Source organism: Adiantum capillus-veneris, unplaced genomic scaffold (genome assembly GCF_014529385.1).
Source record: "Adiantum capillus-veneris isolate H3 unplaced genomic scaffold, ASM1452938v2 Hic_scaffold_296, whole genome shotgun sequence".
Classification (NCBI taxonomy): domain Eukaryota; kingdom Viridiplantae; phylum Streptophyta; class Polypodiopsida; order Polypodiales; family Pteridaceae; genus Adiantum; species Adiantum capillus-veneris.
The window spans coordinates 133,253-136,378 of NW_028221417.1; the positions used below are offsets into that span (position 1 = coordinate 133,253).

The following is a 3,126-nucleotide window of genomic DNA, read 5'->3' on the forward strand; positions in this document are numbered from 1 at the left end:
CTGTAAGCTGCGGGGTAAACTGTCTTGCACCTGTACTGTCTTTCCACTGTCCTGTCACAGTAAATACAGCGGCTGAATTTATTGTTTTTGGACAGGAATCAGAGGGTATACGACAGTGCAAGCGAGTTCCAGCAGGGGAATTGATTTCGCGCAAGTTTTGGGGCTGTTATGTTGCCGAAATTTGGCCAAATCAAATGGTATCTAGGTGGATACACGTGAAGGATTCCTAGGACCTTACCTTGTAATTTACCCTCCTAAAGAATAAAGAAATACCGAAAGGGGCGCCAATTTTGGGGCCTACAAGTTGTCGGCGTCTGCTCGGAGCATTCTAGCTTTCGAGCCGTGTGTGTATTCAAGTGTTAACTCCCGTCGCAGGTTCTCTTTGCAAAGTGCTCTGTGTGTGTGTTTAAAGTAAAGAATTTCGGGTGAAAGCCAACGCCTACCGCCCTACGGGCCGGTTTCACACACATTGTTCGCGTATGTATTTAGTCTTGGGTGTCTCAAATAAGAAACAAAGAAGGATACCTTCAACCGACATAAACATAATTTGGCCCAACCTTCAAGTGTGTTAATTATAGCTCAAAGCAAGGGATCTAATGAGTTCAATGGACTTTCCACAATATGGGATCGAACCCTTGATTGTCAATGCATATCGGAAGATGCCTCCGATTTTCTTATTTATCAGCCATATTAAAGAAGTTAAGAACAACAGATGAAGACCACTGTTATTGCATGCGTTAAGTCAATCATATTTCTTGCAGGCTTGAGAGCGTATCCAAGGATGAAAAGGTGAAGGTAGAAATTTTTTATTTGAAAGTTCAGCGCATCAGCCCAAATTGCAGGCTGTTCTTGTCTCGAGTATTTGTGAGCGTTCTTTGTGAATCTTTTCATCTACAATGCAGTGAAGCAGACTTGGAGCAAGCCTATGGTGAAAGGGACTGCCCCATCCCCAGAGATAGTCATAGCTGTACTACAGTCGGGACTTCTGTGTACGTTTTTGGTGGTACTGATGGAAAGACACCTTTGAAAGATTTATATATTCTTGACACAAGTAGGTCTTAACCTCTTTCCTCTCTTCGTTGTAGGAAGCCACTCAGCACATGCATGCTGTTTCGTGCTGATTGGTATATGATTTGTGATTTTTGGCCTTCTTGTTATAGCTACAAACACGTGGTCCAGACCACAAGTAGGAGGAGATGGCCTGCTCCAAGAGAAGGCCATAGTGCAGCTCTGATCGGCCACATTCTTTTCATCTTTGGTGGGTGTGGAAAAACTGCTGATGAGTCAGAAGAGATATATTTCAATGATCTATACATGCTAGATACAGGTCTGTGCAACTTTCTTATATATGTTTGCCATAGAGTCTATCATAGTTTAAAGATTGTACTGGCCTTGTAGTCAAGCTGCACTGGACTAAGGCTTCAACGAAAGGTGAAGCTCCAGCACCAAGAGACAGCCACACTTGCTCAGCATGGGATAATAAGCTTATAGTTTTGGGAGGTGAAGATGCATCAGACTCCTATTTGTCCGATGTGCACGTCCTGGATACAGGTAATGAATGCAAGCCCCAGCTATTTTCTGGGGAGAGGTCCTTTGATCTCGATCCTGATTGTTTGATCCAGATGTTATGGAATGGAACGAAATTTATGCATCTGGGGACATGCTCATGCCACGGGCTGGGCATGCAACAGTAGCGGTTGGGAAGTATGTCTTTGTGTTTGGTGGTTTTACCGACGACAGAAAGCTTTATGACGATCTACATATGCTCAATTTAGGTATGTACGTCTTTTCTTTTCTGCTATCTACATGGAAATTTTTTGAGAAGGAATGTTTGCAAATGACCTTAGCTCATTTTGTTTGTAGAGACTGGTCTTTGGACCAAAGTGACAACTAGTGGTGTTGGGCCCTCTTCCCGGTTTTCAGTTGCAGGAGATTGTGTAGATGTGAAATCGGGAGTACTTGTTTTCATTGGTGGCTGCAATGAAAATCTGGAAGCTCTTGATGACATGTATTACCTAGACACAGGTTAAACTTCTACCCAAACTAAGTAAGTTTTGAAGGTGGGAAGGTACCTCAGCTGCCTTTTTTTTTGAGGTCACCAACAGCCTGATACTTGCTCATCCTGTGTTATGTCTACTTGTTACTGAAAGGTCCCTCTTTGACACAGAACTGCAAGTTGAGAAAGTGCAAGATGAGAGGGCGGAGAAGTATTCTCTGAGAAAGGAGCTAAAGAGAAAGCGACAGGAGAATCAGATCGTGGTAAAGAGCCCTGAATTGGAAAAGGAACCGGCATTAGAGTTGAAACCTAAAATAGTCGCAGCTCCAATACCACCAGCACCTCCTGGAGTTGGTATGAACAGATTACTTTTAATGAATGAGAAAGACAGATTTGCAGTCGTGCTTGTAGAATTGGCTTCAATATGAACAGATTACTTCTAATGAATGAGAAAGACAGATTTGCAGTTGTGCTTGTAGAATTGGCTTCAATATCGAAAAGATACTGCCTAGAATTAATTTTTGAAATACATGATTTTCATGACAGGTCTCTATGAACTCAAACCTGTAGAGGAGAAGATATTCGAAGCAAAGATCACAGATGTATTTCATTATGGCTATACGATCGAATCAAAGATAGATGGGAAGTTATTGCGTGGCCTGTTGTTTTCTTACAGGCCAGGCTTTGCCCATGCTGTCCATGCTTACTTAACCAGGTTCGGTCTACATTAAAAGTTACTCTCCAGTTAAGTTACTTTTGTGGGTCCAAGATTATCTCTCTCTTTTAGCGGTCCTAAATAATGATCAGTAGTTAAAGGGACATGGCTGTTTGCATGCGCACGCGCGCGTGCACACACACACACACACACACACACACACACACACACACACACATGTGCACACGCGCACACCCATGCGCGCACGTAAAAATAACTAGGTGTAATCACTTCCGGTGAGGAGACAGAAACACTGAGTCGGCTGCAATCTACAACATTTTGGAACACTTTTCTCTTAAATGTTTGAAACTATTGAACCGGAACAAAGAATGAAAGGAGAGAGAAAGAAGATATATACCTAGATTAATCCAGGATATTCCCAGATGTTGGATTGGGATGCTTCTGTACACAGTTG

General features: G+C 42.7%; 1 protein-coding gene across 1 annotated transcript; it reads left to right on the top strand.

The window, feature by feature from the left end:
* Positions 1-1,179: 1,179 nt before the first annotated feature.
* Positions 1,180-2,742, top strand: LOC147417262 (acyl-CoA-binding domain-containing protein 5-like). The gene is made up of 6 exons (XM_086507753.1): positions 1,180-1,327; positions 1,399-1,551; positions 1,623-1,775; positions 1,864-2,025; positions 2,168-2,350; positions 2,543-2,742. Exons 1-6 carry the CDS (start codon positions 1,315-1,317, stop codon positions 2,725-2,727), a joined length of 849 nt encoding a protein of 282 aa, XP_086363879.1. The 5' UTR covers positions 1,180-1,314; the 3' UTR covers positions 2,728-2,742.
* The last annotated feature ends 384 nt before the right edge of the window (positions 2,743-3,126 follow it).